Below are 18,969 nucleotides of genomic sequence, written 5' to 3' on the forward strand. Positions count from 1 at the left end.
CTTACCCCTCGCTTTCATTGATCACTAGCATTTCAAACTAAATTTATTTTAGCATTTGTTCCTCCTATTATTTATTTTTATTCCATATGTTCTACTCATCTGTTGACAAGGTAGATAAAAGGAGCATCAGATACAAGGTTTTCACAATCACACAGTCACATTGTGAAAGCTGTATCATTATACAATCATCATCAAGAAGCATGGCTACTGGAACACAGCTCTACATTTTCAGGCAGTTTCCTCCAGCCTTCCCATTACATCTTGACTAACAACGTGATATCTATTTATGCATAAGAATAACCTCCAGGATAACCTCTCAACTCTGTTTGGAATCTCTCAGCCATTGACACTTTATTTTGTCTCATTTCTCTCCTCCCCCTTGGTTTGTGGTTTTTAATCTTTAGAGTATTGGGATTGAGTCAGATACAGAAGTCACAAACTGAAGACCCACGTGGCAAATTCAGCATCTGAACCCCTTCCCTGGGGTGGGCGGGGGAGCTGATCCCTGTGCACTATTATTTATTTGCTGGCTTTCGATGGAGCGTGCTGTCCAGTTGTCCTGGTCCCCGGACTACTGTCGTCTCCTCCCTGCCTGGTTCACACTTATGTTACTGACCTGGCTTCTGTGGACATTTTTTAAGTTTGGGATACTTAGACTAGAGCTTTATGGACGGGTGAAGGTTTACAATTTCCCCGTGATAAACTCACTCTCAGCTTTGAAGACCTTTTGCAAACTTGCCCCTCCCTGCTAGCACGCTTTTGAGAATGGTTGCCTGTGCTGCTGTGAGAGGTGGCGGTGCAGTGGTGGTGGCTGGAACCATGAGAAGTCAGCTGAGAGTCACGATCCTAAAAAGGAGAGGTATCTTGAATGGGATGGAGCCGTCCACAGTCTTGGGGAAGCAGCTTTCATTTCTGTTTGCCTGTGGCTTGTGGACGCTACGCTATAAAAAGCGTTGTCCTAGTGATTAAATATCAAACCCAGTTTTCTTATTTAATTACATTTCATCCCCTGCACACCCATCAGAAGTTCCAACGTTTGACTCACAGGGGGGCTGTCATGGTTTGAAATGTTCTCTCTGTGAGCTCCGCGAGCCCCTAACAGGCTCAGTGACTGGTGCCTTTGTTCAGAATAAAACAAGACAAGACAGAACGAAAACACAGTCTTCTTGATGGATTTGGTTTATGAAGTAGAACAGGTACAGATTGGTCCATGTGCTGAGGGAGTGATGGGCGAGTACCAGGCAGCCTGTGAAGTTAGCTCGGTCGTGTTAATTTATGGGGTGGGTGCTCCCCTAGGCTGCTTTTTCACCTCTGCAGCTGCATACAGAAGCCGTCTCTCCCGCCTTCCATTTCTGAGGCAGTGGTGCTCACGTGGTGACCTGTGTCAGCCCTGTGACCGTCCCTCCATCCCCGCGAGCCCCCCAGGGATGGTGCAAGGGATGGCGCCTTGAGAATTCTTAAAACCGCAGTTGTGCTTCTTGCAGGCGGGTTCGCAGCCTTTCAATCGGGCCATGCTCTTCAATGTCGGTTTTCAAGAAGCTATGAAGGACCTGGATTGGGACTGTCTGATTTTCCACGACGTGGACCACATACCGGAAAGCGACCGCAACTACTACGGGTGTGGGCGCATGCCGAGGCACTTCGCGGCCAGGCTGGACAAGTACCTGTATCTGTGAGTGTCCTGCCTCTGAGCGGAGAGGGTAACTCTAAAAGGATGCGGGAGACGCAAGGACGGGAAAACGCAGTTAGCTGGGACCCCGGTGCTCGTCAGCTGGCGCGTGGACCGGTCCACGCCGTGCACCCCCCGGGTGGGGCGTGCTTCAGCACTGAGAGAGAGGAAGCGCTGACATGTGCTACCATGTGCGTAAAACTCAAAAAACAACGCGCTGGGTGAAAGAATCCAGTCGCAAGAGACCACAGACTGCGTGATCCCATCAAGTGAAATGCCCAGAACAGATCAGAGACAGAAGGCAGCGTGGCTCCTCTGGGGTTGCGAGGGGGTGGGGCTTGGGGGTGCCGTCGCTGGTGTGCACACGCCTTCCCCGGGGGTGGGGAAATGTTCTAACATTGAGCGTACTGAAACCCATTCATGTGTACCCTTTAGTGGGTGGATTGTATGGTCTGTGAATTGTTTCTCAAGAAAGCTGTGATTTCAGAAGTCACTTGGGACAAAACCCAGCGGTGGCAGGTTGCTCCGTCCCAGCGCATGAGCACGATTTCAGACAGTTTTCCACCTGGGCGCGCGAGTGAGGCGGCCTGCCCCGGGGAAACGCGCTGCGGTGCATCTGTGATGTGTGCTGTCTCTCTGCTTTCAGGCTTCCTTACACCGAGTTCTTTGGTGGCGTGAGCGGCTTAACGGTGGAACAGTTTCGGAAAATCAATGGCTTCCCCAATGCGTTCTGGGGCTGGGGCGGAGAGGACGACGACCTCTGGAACAGGTGCTGCCCCTCCTCTGCTGCCCTGGGGTGCGGTTTAAGCTTTTCTAGGGTCCACCTTTCTTTTAAAGTGAAATTAATTGTATTAATATATTAACGGTATGTTTAATGTTGTTAATAATATAGCTAAACTGATATCATTCCAGTGTGTAGTCAGTGTAAATATTATTACTATTTTGCATTCACTTTTTCCTATTACGTCTTCCAAGTCCGGTGTGTATTTGACAGCCATTGCAGCGTCACTTCTGACCCGCCCCTTCCCGGTGTGGACAGCGACTTGTGGCGCCAGCCTGGACAGAGCAACTCCAGAAGATTCTTTCTGCTTAGATTTCAGGAGCAATTAATAATTTTCTTTTACGATAGAGACTAGGCTATCTGGAGGCATAGAAATGAATTTTTTCCACTTAAAATTTAGATAATTATAACCTTAAAACACACATAAAGATACTTCTTACCATCCTATAAGACAAACTCAGCATTCTAATAAAGCAGCGATTTCCTTTTTTCCCTTTGACATGCAAAAATTAACTCCTTGTAATTCAACAAAGTTTTCTTATAGTAGATAACATATTCATTTAAAAATACAGATGTGTATAAAAATAGAATAAATTGTCCACAGTCTAAACACCCAGAAATAATCATTGTTTCCATTTTCATAAATTTATTTTGCCTTTTTTTAAAACTTTTTTTGTTGTATACTATAACATATATACAAAGCAAAGAAATAAAAAGGCAATAGTTTTCAAAGCACTCTTCAAAAAGTGGTTACAGGACAGATCCCAGAGTTTATCATGGGCTATGGTACGATCCTCTCAGATTTTTCCTTCTAGCTGCTCCAGAATATAAGAGGCTAGAGGGCTTAAATACACTTTTTTATCATCACAATCAACGTTTTTTTCCTTCTTTTTTTGTGAACAATAACATATATACAAAAAGCTATAAATTTCAAAGCACAGCACCACAATTAGTTGTAGAACATATTTCAGGCTTTGACATGGGTTACAGTTCCACAATTTTAGGTTTTTACTTCTAGCTGCTTTAAGATACTGGAGACTAAAAGAGATATCAATTTAACGATTCAGCATTCATATTCATTTGTTAAATCCTATCTTCGCTGTATAAGTGCATCATCACCTTTGATTTTTCCATCCTTCTCTTTAGGGGTGTTTGAGCTATGACCATTCTAAATTTTTGATATTGGAAGGGTCTGTCACTAATATGGGGTAGGAAGATGGAACTTTCTAATGTTCTGGAGAGGCTGGACTAGGTTTCAGGACTTATCTGGTCCGGGGACCCATCTGGAGGTTGTAGGTTTCTGGAAAGTTACTCTAGTGCCTGGAACCCTTGTGGAATCTTATATATTGCCCTAGGTGTTCTTTAGGACTGGCTGGAATGGTCCTGGTTGGGGGTTGGCAGGTTATGATAGGTAGCAAGGTCTACCTGAAGCTTGCATAAGAGCAACCTCCAGAGTAGCCTCTCGATTCTATTTGAACTCTCTCTGCCACTGTTACTTTATTAATTATACTTCTTTTCCCCCATTTGCTCAGAATGGAATTGTTGATCCCACGGTACCAGGTCTGGATTCATCCCTGGGAGTCCTCTCCCACGTCACCAGGGAGACTTTCACCCCTGGATGTTATGTCCCACGTAGGGGGGAGGGCAATGATTTCACTTGGAGAGTTGGGCTTAGAGAGACTGAGGTCATATCTGAGCAACAACAGAGGTCCTCCAGAAGTAACTCTTAGGCATGCCTATAGGTAGTCTAAGCTTCTCCGCTACCTGCATAAGCTTCACAAGAGTAAGCCTCAGGCTCGAGGGCATGGCCTATTGACTTGGGTGTCCCTAAAGTTTGACACAATATCAGGGGATTCCCTGATGGTAACATTTAATAATTCCATATTCTTTCTCCCCTCCCTCAGGGGACTTTGCCAGTACTTTTTGATTATCTGCTGAATATACTCTAGGACGTATCCAGGCATTACAGTAACCTATACAGGATTAAAGGACCTCTTTCTCATTCTGTGCTCTCTGTGTTTCCATAGTTCAAATGAGCTGTACAGATAGGTTGAATTAGATTATGCACTACAGAAAATTTCAGTTTCAAATCGAATAAACCTTTCTTCCATTGTTCTCAAAGAGTATGTGTGGTTCTAAAATATAGACACTGTCTTCCTTATCCCTGTGTTTTGAATTACTTTAACTTCTGAATTACTTTAACTTCTGAATTACTTTAACTCCAACCTGTTTGGCTTCGTTCTTATCTCTGAATATCAGGTTTTATGTAAAACAGCCTCTCAAAATCCAGAAATAATAATCACCACTCCAGACTTAATGTGTCAGCTCTAAAAGCTTACAATCTAGGCCCCTGCTTTCTTATAAGCTTTTTCTAAAGGTGACCATTCCATTGTTGTTTTTTTGTTCCTGGCTTTTTTTGTCTCACCAAATGTCCCACATGTTCATTCACTTCGTTGCATGCCTCACAACTTTGTTCCTTTTTGTAGCAGCACAACCTTTGTTCATAAGTATACACCATCGTTCACCATTCTACTTCTCTGTGCATCCTTCAGCCACCTGCATTCATCAGGCATCATGTAGAAGAATTATCTAAAATTCTCAATTTTAGATAATTTCATTGTTCCCAAGAGACAGAAATCCAATAAACACACCCTCACAAAATATGAAATCTAAACCTCCTCTTAACCTTGTCCCTCCCCCCATTATTTACCTGTGCTGTAGCTGTGGTAGTGCTGACGGTTTCCTTTTGAACGTAGCTCCTAGCATGCAATAGCAGTTTTCTCACTGTGCCTTGAACTTAAACACTCTTTATACAAGAATCATATCTTTGAAGTAGTTCTTACAAGAATTCCATTCATCTTTTTAGTGTGAGTCAGTGGGACATGTAGGTCTACACAACCCCTTTCAATTTTGTTCATCTTCAATATGGTAATATTGCTTCTAGACCCACTAGAGAATCACCTTTGCTCCTTTCTAGTCCCTGACATTGGGGTTCAACCTCATTAGCTAATGGTTCACCCATCTCTAGCTTCTATGTATCTCTAAGTCCCCTATATTCTTTATTTTAAGCCTCTGATTATACCTTCATGCTGGCAATAAAAGTAGAATCACACAGTATCTGTCCTTTTGTGTCTGGCTACTTTTGCTCAGCATTATGTCCTCAAGGCTTATCCGTCTTGTCATGTGCTTCAGGACGTCATTTTGTCCTACAGCTGCATAATACTGCATTGTATGTATATACCACATTTTCTTGATCCACTCCTCTGTTCATGGCATGTGGATTGTTTCCATCTTTTGTGATTGTGAATAATGCTGCTACGATCGGTGTGCAAATGTCTGTGTCGTTGCTTTCAGCTCTTCTGGGTATATAACAAGTAGTGCTATTGCTGGGTCATAGGGCAACTCGATATTTAGTTTCCTAAGGAACTGCCAAACCATCTGCCATAGTGGCTGCACCATTATACCTTCCCACCAGCAGTGCATAAGTGTCCCAGTTTCTCGGCATCCTCTCCAACATTTATAGTTCCCTGTTTGTCTAATAGCATCCATGTGAGGTGGTATTTTATTCTTGATCTGCATTTCCTTTATAGCCAGTGAAAATGAGCATCTAATCATGTGCTTTTGAGCCATCTGTATTTGCTCTTCAGAAAAATGCCTATTCATATCTTTAGCCCATTTTATAATTGGGTTGTTTGTTCTTTTTTTGTTGATTTGTATGATTTCTTTGTGAATACAGGATATTGAACCTTTGCCCAATATGTGATTTCCGAATATTTTCTCCCATTGACTTGGCTGCCTCTTCACCTTTTTGACAGTGTTTTGAGGTTCAGAAGCATTTGATTTTGAGGAGTTCCCATTTATCTATTTTTTCTTTTGTTGCTTGTGCTTTGGGTGTAAAGTTTAGGAAGGTACTCCCTATTACTAGGTCTTGAAGATGTTTCCCGACTTTTTCTTCTAGAAGCTTTATGGTGCCACTTCTTATATTTAGGTGTTTGATCCACTTTGAGTGAATTTTTGTGTAGAGTATAAGATAGGGGTCCTCTTTCATTCTTTTGGTTACTGATATCCAGTTCTTTCTGCCCAATTATTGAAAAGACTATTTTGTCCCAGTTCAGAGGATTTGGGGGCCTTGTCAAAAAATCAGTTGACCATAGATTTGGTGGTCTATTTCTGTACTCTTGATTCAATTCCATTGGTCAATGCTTCTGTCTTTGTGCCAGTACCATGCTGTTTTGACCACTGTGGCTTTATAATAGGTTATAAAGTCAGGAAGTACTAATCCTGCCACTTCGTTCTTTTTTAGGATGCTTTCAGGTATTCAGGGTCTCTTTCCCTTCCAGATGATTTTGGTAGTTAGCTTTTCCAAATCTTCAAAATAGGCTGTTGGAATTTTGATTGGTACTGTGTTGATTCTGTAGATCAACTTGGGGAGAGTTGACATCTTAACTATATTTAACCTTCCTTTCTATGAGCAGGGAACATCTTTCCACCTATTTAGGTCTCCTTTGATTTCTTTTAGCAGTGTTATGTAGTTTTCTGTGTACAAGTCCTTCATGTCCCTAGTTAAGTTCATTCCTAAGTACTTGATTCTTTTAGTGCTGTTTTGAGTGGAATTTTTTCCTTAACTGACTCCTCAGCTAGATCATTGCTTGTGTATAGAAATGTTACTGATTTTTGCACGTTAATTTTATACCCCACCATCTTGCTGAATTTATTATTTCTAAGTAACTTTGCTGTAGATTTCTCAGGATCTTCCAAGTATACACAGTATCATATATCATCTGCAAATAATGAGAGTTTTACTTCTTCCTTTCCAATTTGGATGCCTTTTATTTCTTTGTCCTGCCTGATTGCTCTAGCTAGAACTAGGACAATGTTGAATAATAGTGGTGACAGTGGGCATCCTTGTTTTGTACCTGATCTTAGAGGGAAGGCTTTCAGTCTCTCTCCATTGAGTACAATGCTGGCTATCCGTTTTTCATATATCCCCTTTATCATATTGAGGTAGTTACCTTTGATTCCTATCTTTTGAAGTGTTTTTACCAGAAAGGGGTACTGAATTTTGTTAAATGCTTTTTCAGCATCAATTGAGATGATCATGTGATTTTTTTCCTTTTAATTTGTTAATGTGCTGTATTACATTAATTGATTTTCTTGAGTTGAACCATCCTTGCATTCCTGATTTAAACCCCACTTGATCATGGTATATAATTCTGTTAATGTGCTGTTGGATTCAATTTGCTAATATTTTGTTGAGAATTTTTGTATCTGTGTTCATTAGGGAGATTGGCCTGTAGTTTTCCTTTTTTAGAGCATCTTTACCCAGTTTTGGTATTAAAATGATATTAGCTCCATAAAATAAATGAGTTAGGTAGTGTTCCTTTTTCCTCAAATTTTAGAAAAGTTTGAGCAGGATTGGTGTTAGTTTTTTTCTGGAATGTTTGATAAAATTGAAGCCATCTGGCCCTGGGCTTTTCTTTGTAGGAAGATTTTTGATGACTGATTGACTCTCTTTACTTGTGATTGGTTTGTTGAGATCTTCTGTTTCTTCCTCAGTCAGTGTAGCTTATTTGTGTGTCTCCAGGAATTTGTCCAATTCATCTAAGTTGTCTAGTTTGTTGGCGTATAGTTGTTCATAGTATCCTCCTATGATTTCTTCAGGGTCTGTGGTAACACACCCTTTCTCATTTCTGATTTTATTTATTTGCATCCTCTCTCTTTTTTTGTCAGTCTTGCTAGTGGCCTGTCAATTTTATTGTTTTTTTGTTCTCCCATTCATTTACTCTACTTTATCTTTGTTATTTTTCTTCTCCTGTTTGCTTTGGGGTTAGTTTGCTGTTCTTTCTCAAGTTGCTCAAGGTTTGCTGTTAAGTCCTCGATTTTTGCTCTTTCTTGTTTTTTAATATAGGCATTTAAGGCAATAAATTTCCCTCTCAGCTCAGCCTTTGCCACATCCCAAAAGTTCTGAGAAGTTGTTTTCTCATTTTCATTCATCTCCAGATAGCTGCTGATTTCTCTAGCAATTTCTTCTTTGACCCACTGGTTGTTTAAGAGTGTGTTACTTAATCTCCATATATTTGTGTATGTTCTGGTTCTTTGGTGGTTATTGAGATCCAGCTTCATCCCATTGTGATCAGAAAAAGTGCTTTGAATAGCTTCAGTATTTTTAAATTTATAAGGACCTGTTTTGTGCCCCAGCATATGATCTATCCTGGAGAATGTTCCGTTAGCACTAGAGAAGAATGTGTACCCTTGTGCTTTGGGATGCAGTGACCTATGTATGTCTGTTAGGTCTAATTCATTTATCAAGTTATTTAACTTCTCTGTTTCCTTGTTGATCTTCTGCCTGGTTGTTCTATCTATAGAGGTGAGTGATGTATTGAAGTCTCCTACTGTTATTATTGAAACATCTATTTCTCCCTTCAGTTTTGCCAATGCCTGTCTCGTCTACTTTGGAGCTCCTTGATTGGGAGCATAAACATTTATGATTGTTATATCTTCTTGGTGAGTTGACCCTTGAATTAGTATATAGTGTCCTTCTTTGTCTTTTATGATGTCTTTACATTTAAAGTCTCTTTTGTCCTGTATTAGTATAGCTACTCCTGTTTTCTTTTGGTTACAACTTGCGTGGAAAATCTTTTTCCATCCTTCCACTTTCAATCTGTTTGTATCTTTGTGTCTAAGATGAGTCTCTTGGGAACAGCCTATAGCTGGATTGTGTTTCTTAATCTGTTCTGCCAATCTGTATCTTTTAATTGGTAAATTTAGTCCATTACATTCAAAGTTATTACTGAAAAGCCGTTTCTTGATTTCACCATCTTATCTTTTTTGTTTTATTTCTCAGATCTATATATTCTTTTCCCATTCTTTAAATTTTACCCTCAGTGGTACTCTTCAAATCTGTGCCCTCCTTCAGACCTCCCTCTCCTGACTGTTTTTTTTCAGCCAGCAGAACTGCTTTTAGTATTTCTTGTAGGGCCGGTCTCTTGTTGACAAATTCTTTCAGGACTTATTTGTCTGTGCAAACTTTAATCTCTCCCTCAACTTTTTTTTTTAATGCAACATAACAATATACAAACACAAACATTCTTACTGTATGATCATTCCATTCTTGATATATAATCGATAACTCACAATATCATCACATAGTTGTATATTCATCATCATGGTCGTTTCTTAGAACATTTGTATCAATTCAGAAAAAGAAATAAAAAGAAAACAGAAAAAAATTCATACATACCATACCCCTTACTCTCCTCCCTTTCATTGGTCACTAGCATTTCAGTCTACTAAATTTGTTTTAATATTTGTCCCCCCTATTATTTATTTATTTTTAATCCATGTATTTTACTTGTCTGTTGATAAGGTAGATAAAATCTCCCTCAATTTTGAAGGACATTTTGGCTGGGTACAGAATTCTTGGGTGGAAGTCTTTCTCTTTCAGGATCTTGAATATATCATACCACTGCCTTCTCGCCTCCGGGGTGCTAGTTGAGTAATCTGAACTCAGTCTTATTTGATTTCCCTTGTATGTAGTAGATTGTTTTTCTCTTGCTGCTTTCAGAGTTTTCTGCTTCTCTTCAACATTTGACAGACTGATTAGTATGTGCCTTGAGGAAGGCCTATTTAGATTTATTCTGTTTGGAGCTCTTTGGGTTTCTTTGACTTGTATATTTATGCCTTTATGAGGTTGGGAAGTTTCCCCCCCCCATTACATCCTTAACTACTCTTCATAGCCCTTTACTCCTCTCTTCTCCTTCTGGGACACCAATTGTTCTAGTTTGCTAGCTGTCAGAATGCAATATACCAGAAACAGAATGGCTTTTAAAAAAGGGAATTTAATAAGTTGCTAGTTTACAGTTCTAAGGCCGAGAAAATGTCCCAATTAAAACAAGTCTATAGAAATGTCCAATCAAAGGTATCCAGGGAAAGATACCTTGGTTCTAGAAGGCTGATGTTCAGGGTTTCTCTCTCAAGTGGAAGGGCACATGGCGAACACAGTAACAGTTTCTTTCTCATCTGGAAGGGCACATGGTGAGCACAGCGTCATCTGCTAGCTTTCTTTCCTGGCTTCCTGTTTCATGAAGCTCCCTGGGAGGGGTTTTCCTTCTTCGTTTCAAAAGGTCGCTGGCTGTGGACTCTCTGCTTCGTGGTGCTACGGCATTCTCTGCTCTTTCCGAATCTCTTTCATTCTCCAAAATGTTTCCTCTTTTATAGGACTCCAGAAACTTACCTAGACCCACCCGAATGGGTGGAGAAATGTCATCACCTCATCCAGTTTAACCACTCTTGATTAAATGATATCTCCGGGGAGGTGATCTAATTACAGCTTCAAGCATACAGTATTGAATACGGATTATTCTGCCTTTACGAAACTGGATTTAGATTAAGACGTGTCTTTTCTAGGGGACAGACATCCTTTCAAACCAGCACAGCAGTGATTCTTATATTTGCGCCCTTTGTTTCGTCTGTCAGTTCCCTGAGTTCCCATTCAATTTTTTCCATCTTTTTTTTTGCTATTTGCTGTTTTCAGTCTTTGAAGTCAATTATCCTGTCCTCTATATCACTTATTCTTTCTTCTGTCTCTTCAAATCCGGTATTATGTGCCTCTAGTGTGTTTTTTATTTGGTTAGCAGTCTTTAATCTCCGTGATTTCTGCTATTTTTCAATTTATTCTTTCAAATTCCTCTTTATGCTCTTCTACTGTCTTCTTGATCTCCTTTATGTCATTTGCTCTCCCCCTTATTTTATTAAGTGGAGTTGTATGTACCTCTTTGATTAGTTCCAGTATCTGTGTCTCCTCTGGTGTTTTAATTTGGTCATTAGGCAGGGCTATATCTGTCTGTGTTGTGGTATGCTTACTGATCTTCTGCTGTCTTCATTGCATGTAAATATCTTTTTTTTACATTTTTTTCTTTTTTAATTTTTAAATTTTTTAAAGAAATGTAACAAGTAAACACAAACATTCTTAACTTATGATCATTCCGTTCTACATATATAATCAGTAATCGCAATATCTTCATATAGTTGCATATTCCTCATCATGATCATTTCTTAGAACATTTGCATTAATTCAGAAAAAGAAATAAAAAGACAGCATGTAAATGACTTGATTGATTTCCTTTGGGAGTTGATTTCTTTCAGTAGTATAAGGCCTTGTGTTTGCAGGAAGGTTGGTCAGCAAGGAGCAGGGCACGGGGTGGAGCACTCAGTACAGTGATGTGTCTCAGGGCAGGTATGGGCGCAAGTCTGGGGCTGTTAACCTTGATGCTTGTGAACGTGGGCGCCCAGCCCAGGGAGGATGGAGCTGTGCGGGTTCACCAGTCTGGTGGGCGTAACCCTGGTTCGAGCTGGTCTACGGCTAGGGGCCCTTTGTGCATATGCATAGAGCTGTGGCAGCAGGTTGGCATTACACCTTCATGGCCTGGGGGCAGATGTGACCCAGCTGCACAGGTCGGTGCTTTCTCAGAGCTGGGAAGTAAGGCTGAGGGCTGTGCGCATGCCTGGTTCTAGGGCTGCTGTAAAGTGCTGTTCCCAGAGCTGATGACGTAACTGGGGGCCTTGCGCATGCGTGGGCCTCGGAGTGCCGTGAACGGAGCTCAGGGGGGGAGGTAAGGGTACGGCCCTGTTGGGGTTGGGGGGAGGTGGAGGTGGAGGGGGGCGGGGGGGGGGGGCGTAGCCTCGGCATGGAGGTGAGTGCCCGCAGCCTTTTATGTGCTGGCATCAGCCTGCAGGGAATAGGGAGGGGGAGGCAGTGCTCGGGAGGGGGCAGGAGAGGTGGGCTGGGCTGCCCTTGGGGTGGGGTGGAGGGCAGGTGCGTGCACTGGGGGCTGTGGGGTGGGGGCCCCTGGAGCGCTGGGAAGGGAGCCGGTAAGGATGTTCAGGGGCATGGGGTGTGGGCTGAGTGGCCGGTCACGGGTAGGATAGCGCCAGGGGATGCTCCTGGCTGACTCCTAGTCCCGCCCCGGCCGTGCCTCCCTCGGGCACCGCGCTCCCCCTCTCTGCCTCCCAGCCCTTGGCCTCCGCAGCCAGGGCCGCCCCACGCGGTGCGAAGCTCCCCCAGGTCCGCGCCCTCCCGAGTCTCCGCCTCCATCACCCTCCTGTCCCCTCCCCAGCCTTTCCGCGGAGCAGGGCTGAGCGCGACCCACTCCAGTTGGCCCTCTTCCCAGGAGCTATTTTGCCTTTTAAAAGCGATAAGTAAGCAATAAATTCCATGTGTATCAGGGTTTTTTAGTCTGTAAAATAACAATAGTACAAATCTTAGGGTTTTGAGGATCCAGTGAGACCATGCATATGAAACTCTAGTGTTTGACATGTGATTGGTTCTCAGTGGATGTTTTTATTATATCGACATTAAATATTCTTTGAAACAGGATTTTAAATGGCTACATTTTATTCCATTAAATAGATTTACTGTAATTTGTGTAGCTATTCCCCTGTTGTTGTACATTCATTCTTTTCCGTTTTGCCACTATTATAGATTGTAACATAGTGGATGTTCTTTTGCCTGGTTTTTTTTTTTCCTACTTAGGAAAAATTCCTAGAAGTGGAAATACTAAGGCCGTTTTAAGGCTCTTACGGCATATTACAACCAGGTGTCCAAAGGCTCCTCTGAAGCTTTACACACCAGTGACTGCTTCATTGAACCTTTACAAGTCAGGGGTCAAGTATTGGTGATATGTGTACACTTGCTTTTCCTGCCATCAGATAAGGCTTTGGTTATGAAAACCAGACAACTCTGTGGGGTGTGGATGGTGTAAAGTCATATTTTCACAAAGTTGTGTAAATATCAACCTAATAAGGAACAAATGCAAGAATTTCTGCCTGTTAGTTATAACACATGTCTAGCTTTGTTTTTAAAAAGAAAATATGTGTTGGTACTTAATTACACAGTATTGATTTTCTTAAAGAGTAATCGTTTTCAGGCAAAAACTCAAATAATGCAGAAGTGCATGAACAAAAGTGCACAAGTCTTACTCTCCATTGACCTTCTGTCCCATTCTGGGAGTAGCGTCTTAACGAGCTTTGTTTCCCGCTACTCTTCGTTGTGGGCACACGTCGGCAGCCGCGGCACGTCCCTTCTCTGCCTCTGACCACGTCAGCCTCTAGAGAGCCATTTCACTACGCTTAACAGTTCCATGGTCTCTCCTTGTGTAGACGAAGTAGCTTTTACTCCTCTGCTCTTGACGAACATCAGGTGTTTACTATATTGAACATGCTTTGTTCACATGGGCACGTATTTCTTCAGGTCCCATGCTCGTGTGGAGCTGCGGAGCCGAGCCGTAGATGCACGCTCAGGCTTTGGGTAGCTGCGGCCAAATTGTGCCTCAGGAAAGACCGCAGATGCATTCCCACCAGCGGTGCCCCCGTGTGCCCATCCTTACCCCTCTGTGAATGCTGGGTATAAGCAGCCTTTTCATTGTTTTCAGTCTGCAATAACGTGGCATCCCAACCTATTATTTTGGGTTTCTTAGGACCCCCTGATAGGGAGCGTCTTTCCCGTGTGCTTAGTTATTCTGGCGGGTCCTCGGTCCGGTTGAGCTCCCTGGGCCTTCCCAGGTCTCCTGCGTGTGGTCAGCTGCCTTGGGTCTGCTCGAGCCCCTCACCCGCTCTCGGAGGCTCCCTGGGAGGCAGGAGCTGCCGCTGCTTTTCCCTGCCTGGTCCCAAGCCCCCCACAGCAGGCACTCAGTGAATACGCGCTGTAGAGCAAGAACACATGTTCATATGTCAAAGCTAGAGTATAGTTTTTAATCAAGAGGAAGATCTTGAAATAACATTCTCCCATAATTTTAATATGTAAGAACGACCGCATATGTCACGCAGGTTAACGTTCCAGTAAACCCAGGTTGGGGAGATCTTCCCGGGTAAGTCGTGAGGAAAACTAGCCCGCACACCCCTGTATGCTCTTCTTCCCGTCTAGATAGAGGCGTGCCGGGTAAGTTAGCGCAGCCCCTGGGCAACAGGGGAGGTGGGCAAAGACACACGTTCTAATTCAGTAGGGGAAACATGCCACCATTTTGATTTTGCTGAATTGCTTTATAGTAGGTCATGGAAGGGAAGGTGCTGCAAACCAACAAGAGAAATCCCTTTGATAGAAATTAACCAGGACAAAGAAGGATGTGTGTGCTCCTGTGGCGGGGGGGGGAGGTAACTCTTGTCCTGGTACCGAGACGCCACGTCAGAGCTCACACTCAGGGATTATGAATGTTTTGTCTTCAAAATTTCATGTATTAGAGATTTATTTTCTAAAATCATGCACAGGATATGCAGTCGGGATATTTAGATGCAGAAGTCTGTTGTTAAGCTCTGGGTTCTCAGCAGTGGTGCTGTTGAAGTTGGGCTGGATAATTTCATTGTGGGGGTGTCCTGTGCATGGCAGGGTGTTGGCAGTGTCCCTGGCTGACACCCACCAAACGCCCGCAGCAGCGGCACGCTCAGCTCCCAGCTGTGACACCCACCAAACCAGCACGCTCAGCCCCCAGCCGTGACACCCACCCAACGCCCACAGCAGCGGCACACTCAGCCCCCAGCTGTGACACCCACCAAACCAGCACACTCAGCCCCCAGCCGTGACACCCACCAAACGCCCACAGCAGCGGCACGCTCAGCTCCCAGCTGTGACACCCACCAAACCAGCACGCTCAGCCCCCAGCCGTGACACCCACCCAACGCCCGCAGCAGTGGCACACTCAACCCCCAGCTGTGACACCATACCCCAGTGGAGAGTCACTGGTTCCCCTTCATCAGCTGGTGAAGTAAAGCAGTCATAAGGAGGACAAATGTTTTATTTCCACCTTAGTTATGCACATCTACATTGTTTGCTTTCTCTTTTCCCTGATCAGGCTTCACTGATGCCCGTTATCTCATCTCTTCTGCTGAAGTCAGACCCACAATGTTGCGAGCACAGCTTCGAGTTTAGGGAGGGCTCTTTAAAGTAGATTGAGATCTGCTTCCAGATAACAAGTGTCAAATCCTTCTAAATATTTATCATGTTTCATTTCAGTCCTTTATAGCTGTTTCACCCATACTTACTTCACCAGAATTGTCTAACAACTTGTCTTTATTGAGTCTTTTCAGAGCAGTCAACTTACTCTTCATGGAAACAATAACTTAGAGCTCTCTTTTGTTAGTTTACATATGGTTTAATTAAATTAGAGCACCATAATAGCAAGCACAGCTAGCATGCAGGGCCGAGGCTACGTACTGCTGATCTTGGGACACCCCCACCAAGCTGGGGGGGTGTTTTACAAGTGTATTCGCAAGTGAACTGTTGACCACGAGCACAGGGAGCTGGGAGCACTGGCCAGCGTGCTCTGGGAGCACTTACCAGGTGTTCTGGGAGCACTGACCACCGTGTTCTGGGAGCACTTACCAGGGTGTTCTGGGAGCACTCGCCAGCGTGTTCTGTGGGGGTCTGCAGAGCCTCCCTAGCCCAGCGAGCCAGTTACACCAGAGCAGAGGAGAAAGCTTCTGCTATACTTTGTTGTGGTTATAAGCTTGTAACGCACCTGTTAGATTTGGGTCACCTGTGGGGTGTGGCCGTTATGGCTAAAAGCCCATTTTCTTTCTCTTGAACAGAGTACAGAACTCAGGCTACTCCGTGAGTCGGCCGGAAGGTGACACGGGCAAGTACAAGTCCATCCCTTATCATCATCGAGGAGAAGTCCAGTTTCTTGGAAGGTTGGTGCAATTTGTGTGTTCCTCTTACAAATATCCTCAGTACTTTGCTCTCTAGTTGTCTTAGAGCATATTATAGCCGCTCCGTGTCTTCTACTCCCATTCCAAGACCCTGCTGTACCAGCTCATTCCAGCCACTGGGTATATTCTGTTTTAGCTTTGAGGCAGGAATTTGGGGTGAAATCAGACTATTGGTGAAAAAATATGATAGATCTTTCAAGGAAATCTCTCATCTTAAGCTTTGTACTCTCCTCTGTAACCTTTAGAGAGTTACAGAAAAATCCACTCGGAGGAAGATCTCTGTGCCACATGTGCTAACATGACAAAGCAGAGTGACACCTTTTCTGCAAACTTCATTTTTGAAGGGGTGTTTCTGAGCTTCTGTTTTTGTGGTTCTGTCTGCGTTATGAAGAGCAGCTGAGTCTCCTGTGAACTGGGGAGAGCACGGTTCTCTAGACAGCGGATTCTGATTGCTGCATCTCTTTTCAGAGAAGTAAGCAGGCACTGAATACGATTAAGGACTGTGCCGTCAGATCTGTTTTTAATATATTACTTGACACTTCCTCGCTCTGTCACCTTGGGCAAGTCACTTAACATTGCTGAGTCTTGGTATCCTCATAACTTAAAGGGGAGGGGAAGGGACTAAAGGAAATAGTCATCAGCAATGAAGAGCATTCAGTATAGCAGTGTTTGACCTGGTGTGTGGCACGCCTGGTGCAGTCGGGTTGTGTCCAGTGCTGGGCCCCTCAGCCCTCTGGGCTGTGACGAGCTCTGTGTCCAGCTCCGGACCGCCTGTGCTCTCTGCCTGAACAGGTATGCTCTGCTGAGGAAGTCAAAGGAACGGCAAGCCCTGGACGGCCTCAGCAACCTGAAGTACTTTGCAAACGTCACGTACGACGCCTTGTACAAAAACATAACTGTCAACTTGACGCCCGAGCTGGCTCAGGTGGACAAGTACTGAGGCCAGAGGACGCGTGGTCGCTCCGCTCGCCGCCACCAAGAACGCAGCCCAGTGAGGGGGTTTCGAAGCCGACCCAGGAAGAGAAGAGAACTCCAGTGTCTAATGAAGGATCACAGGGTTCGAGGACGGAATGTGAAACACACACAAAATGCCTTCGCTGTGTTGGCCCCTGCGTTGGGCTCACGCCAGCGTCATCAGGACTGGCTTTCTTTCCTCTTTCCACGAGACAGCCATCTGTCCTGCCCTAACGTCCTGTCTTAGCCATCACCTCCAGGGCCGACGGTGGTCCGTCGTGGTCCGCCCTTGAAACCTGCTCCCACGAATGACCTCTGGAGGCTCTGGGCCTCCCAGCAAAGAGGCGGGCCAGCCCCACGCGGGTCCACGGGCCTGCTGGTCTCTGCGGTTCCTTGTCTTTTTAAAGTACCCGCTTTAGGTGGGAGTTGGGGGGGGAGGGGAGGGGAGGGACGGGGGCAGATCAATAGACATATATATAACAATCACTTCTTGAAGAAGTATAATTGTACATAAGCCGTGTAAGATGCCTTTTTAAGATTTAATTTTATAGCTGGCTCCAGTTCACACTGAGGGCTTTGCACATTAGATCACTTCTTTGGTTGGCGAGTGCAGGGACACAGCTAGAATGCAGGTGGGTGTCATCTCCCGAAGGGCTGTCACTTTGGAAGGAGCCGACGCGGGGCGGGGCGTGACCAGTGCGTCTCTCCCACCCCTGCTGTCAGCCTCTTCCCGGGGGTCTCACACTTCTGCTCCAGCCTCTCTTCTTGTTGGGCTTATAAACTCCCGGCCTCTCCTCAGCAGGAGGCTGCTGCTTTTTGAGTGCTGCTCTGTCTGCCGGAGCAGTCCCTAGGGAGACTTACTGTGCCCAGCCCACGCACTCTGTACTTTCATCGTCAGAGAGAGAGAGAGAGAGTGGGTTTTTTTGTTTGCTTGCTTTTTTCTCTTTCGGAAACAGCCACCGTTTCTGAAATTCGTGCCTCAATTACCGGGTTTTCATTGATTCCTCTGTTTCCCCTTTTGGCCCCAGGAAGGTTCTCTGTTAACTCTGTTAGCTGGTGCAGAGAACGAACGCACAATCACATGATGAAGGATTCAGCTGGGGGAGGTGACAGGTGCGTGGTGGGCAAGCTGGGGTTCAGTCCACTCCAGATTGGGCTTTGCAGTGAGACCCACGAGGCCCCGAGCCCAGAGCTTGCCCGCCCCGCGTGCCTTAGGAAGGCACGTCCTCAGCCACGCACCTGCGCGCCTCGCCTTCCCTGAGCCAGGCCTTCCCTGAGCCAGGTCCCCCGTCGTGGTCTCTGCGGCTTCTGCAGAGTGCTGAAAGATTCCAGTTTCTCTCCCTCCTTTTCCACAAAACATATTTATATATTGTGACTAGGAGTACTTTCTGAAGAGAACTTCGTATTTTTTTTAATTGCCTTGTTTGCCTTCGGTTTCCTTGATTCTCATGGTTTACATGGATTTTTGCAGGAGGGTAGGCGTCTGTGGGGTCCGTGGACAGATGATTCCCGCCGATGAGGGAGTGATTGGCCAGGCCTTGTTTTTTGTTTGTGTTTTTGTTGTTTTGGGGAGCAGAGTGCTGTTTAGAAAATAAATTGCATTGCAAAGCTCTTATCAGCTCGTATGAGAGAGCAGGAATCTGCCCTTGAAGATGCTGGTAAGTTGTGTCATATGTTTTAACAAAACCCTGAGCATCCGTGCTTTAAGAGAACGTTATGGGAACATTATACACGGAAGTTCATTTGGTTTTCCTCCGTTTCATGGTGCATATAGCAATAAAGCTTTCTTCCCCCTTTCCCTCTCCTCCCTCCCCAGACTTTTGAGCTGTTCTGGGTCCTTCTTACTCTCCTCTTTTGTCACTGAGCA

The 18,969-nt window shown here is 44.5% G+C and overlaps 1 protein-coding gene across 3 annotated transcripts in view; it reads left to right on the plus strand.

Annotated features, from left to right (window-relative positions):
* The window catches only part of B4GALT5 (beta-1,4-galactosyltransferase 5), a 90,902-nt gene extending 73,576 nt beyond the window's left edge, over positions 1-17,326 (plus strand). For all 3 annotated transcript variants that reach the window (XM_077167062.1, XM_077167070.1, XM_077167072.1), the window contains exons 6-9: positions 1,485-1,672; positions 2,316-2,438; positions 16,029-16,130; positions 16,941-17,326. In XM_077167062.1, coding sequence (XP_077023177.1) covers positions 1,485-1,672; positions 2,316-2,438; positions 16,029-16,130; positions 16,941-17,088 — 561 coding nt within the window. In that variant the 3' untranslated portion in view covers positions 17,089-17,326. The remainder of the gene's footprint in view (positions 1-1,484; positions 1,673-2,315; positions 2,439-16,028; positions 16,131-16,940) is intronic.
* The last annotated feature ends 1,643 nt before the right edge of the window (positions 17,327-18,969 follow it).

The sequence above is a fragment of the Tamandua tetradactyla genome, chromosome 1 (assembly GCF_023851605.1).
Source record: "Tamandua tetradactyla isolate mTamTet1 chromosome 1, mTamTet1.pri, whole genome shotgun sequence".
NCBI classification, from domain to species: Eukaryota; Metazoa; Chordata; class Mammalia; order Pilosa; family Myrmecophagidae; genus Tamandua; species Tamandua tetradactyla.